Raw genomic sequence first — 2,103 nt, 5'->3', positions numbered from 1 at the left:
GAGAGACAGACAGAGACAGAGACAAAGAGACAGAGAGACAGAGAGACAGACAGAGACAGAGACAGAGAGACAGACAGAGACAGAGACAGAGAGACAGGGAGACAGACAGAGAGAGACAAAGAACGAAGACCGGAAGAGCAGCAGAGAAAGAAGCAGAAACGAAGGAGACAGCAGCAAAAACAATCATAGCAGCAGCACTGGGGGCCCCACCGCATCTGCTTCTTGGGGGCCCCTAACAAGACAGGGGACAAGGAGACAGAGTAAATTTGCTGCTGCACTCGACTGCAGCAAACTGCTGCCAGCTGCTGCTGCATCTCTAAAGAGACAATTCTTCTCAGAAGAACTAGCAGTGTCCCTCAACTCTGAAGGCTTTCTTGCTGCTGCTGCTGCTGTTGTTGTTGTTCCTGCTGCTGCTGCTGTTGCTGCTGCTGCACCTGGTGCAGCTGCACCCGGTGCTGCTGCACCTGTTGCTGCTGCACCTGTTGCTGCTGCACCTGTTGCTGCTGCTGTTACTGCTGCTACACCTGTTGCTGCTGCACCTGCTGCTGCTGGACCTGCTGCTGCTGCACCTGCTGCTGCTGGGACAGGAGACATGGGGGCCCTCGGGGGGCCCTCCTCTTCAGTCCAGGGGGCCCCTATAAAGGGAGTTGAAGCAGCATACGAACTCTGCTGCAGCAAGTCGGGGGCCTCAGGGGGCCCCAAGACTGCTGCTGCTGCTGCATGCCCTCGCTCTACGCATCTGCTGCAGAGCCACTCAGCAGCAGAAAGAGGAGGGGGGGCCCCCTTGGGGGCCCCCAAGCAGCAGCAATGGAAGGTACTGAGACACCCATCGCACTGCAGCAGCCGACAGGAAGTACCCTCCTCCCCTGCTGCTGCTGCTGCTGCTGCTGCTGGTGTTGCTGCTGCTGCTGCTGCTGCTGCTGCTGCGCAGCTGCTGCCCTTCTTGCATACTTCACAACGATCGCAGCGCTGGGGGCCCCTCTGCTTAAGGAGTTGATTAATGCTGGAGACGCGATCACGGGCCAGCAGCATGGGGGGCCCCCCTAACTGAGTTTGGGTACTGGGGAGGAGGGGGGCCCCCGGGGGGCCCCCCTCTACCTCCTCATCCTCTTCAGAGCCCCTGCTGTTGCTGCTGCTGCTGCTGCAGTTGCTGTTGTTTTGGTTGTTCCTGCTAGTGCTGCTGCTGCTGCTGCGTAGGCAAGGTCGAGGAGAACCTAGTGCTGCTGCTAGCCGCGTGCGCAATGCCGCTCTTGCTGCTGCGATTTGCTGCTGCTGTTGCTGTTGCTGCTGCTGCAGGGGCCCCCAACAGCTAAATCTGTGGTAAATCAAAATCTCCCCGGGTCGAAGAGACACCCCAGGGATTGAACACAGAAAAACGTGAGGCCAGCCGTTCAAATACGCCTGCAGCAGCAGCAGCAGCAGCAGCAGCAGCAGCAACAGCAGCAACAGCAGCAGTACCAACAGCAGTAACAGCAACCGCAACAGCAGCAACAGCAGCAGCAACAGCAACAGCAGGAACATGAGAACAGGCGGCATGCATTATCTGTCTCTCTATCTCTCTTCGCTCTCACTGAGGGCCCCCAAAGCAGAGGGTGGGGGCCCCCAATGTCTCTCCCCCCTTGGAGGCCCCCCTTCTATCTGTCTCCTTACAGAGGGCCCCCCTTCTATCTGTCTCCTCATAAAGGGCCCCCCCTTCTATGTGTCTCTGTATAGTGTGGGGACCCCCTCCTATCTGTCTCTTTATGAGAAGCCCCCCTTCTATCTGTCTCCTTATAGGGGGACCCCCTTCTATCTGTCTCCTTATAGTGGGGGGCCCCCCCTTCTATCTGTCTCTTTATAGGGGGCCCCCTTCTACTTTTTTCTTTATATAGCCCCCCCCTTCTATCTGTCTCCTTATAAAGGGCCCCCCTTTTATGTGTCTCTTCATTAGGGCCCCCCTTCTATCTGTCTCCTTATAGGGGGCCCCCTTTTATGTGTCTCTTCATTAGGGCCCCACTTCTATCATTATCTTTATTTTGCTGCTCACCAAGCAGAACTGACTGTTAGCGCGGAAGAGGGGGGCCCCCGGGGCCCCCAGCAGCAGCGGCAAGTCTATGTCAACAG

The 2,103-nt window shown here is 57.3% G+C and overlaps 1 protein-coding gene across 1 annotated transcript; it reads right to left on the bottom strand.

Annotated features, from left to right (window-relative positions):
* Positions 1–183: 183 nt before the first annotated feature.
* Positions 184–2,103, bottom strand: EAH_00064210 (hypothetical protein, conserved; the record flags this gene model as incomplete). Its single annotated transcript, XM_013393002.1, has 2 exons — positions 184–1,401; positions 2,027–2,103. Coding segments are annotated over 2 exons (1,295 nt in total), but the record flags the coding sequence as incomplete, so codon positions are not given.

This window comes from Eimeria acervulina, genomic scaffold (genome assembly GCF_000499425.1).
Source record: "Eimeria acervulina Houghton genomic scaffold, Eah_scaff1953, whole genome shotgun sequence".
Taxonomy (NCBI): Eukaryota; Apicomplexa; class Conoidasida; order Eucoccidiorida; family Eimeriidae; genus Eimeria; species Eimeria acervulina.
This window is presented reverse-complemented; position numbering and strand designations above follow the sequence as displayed.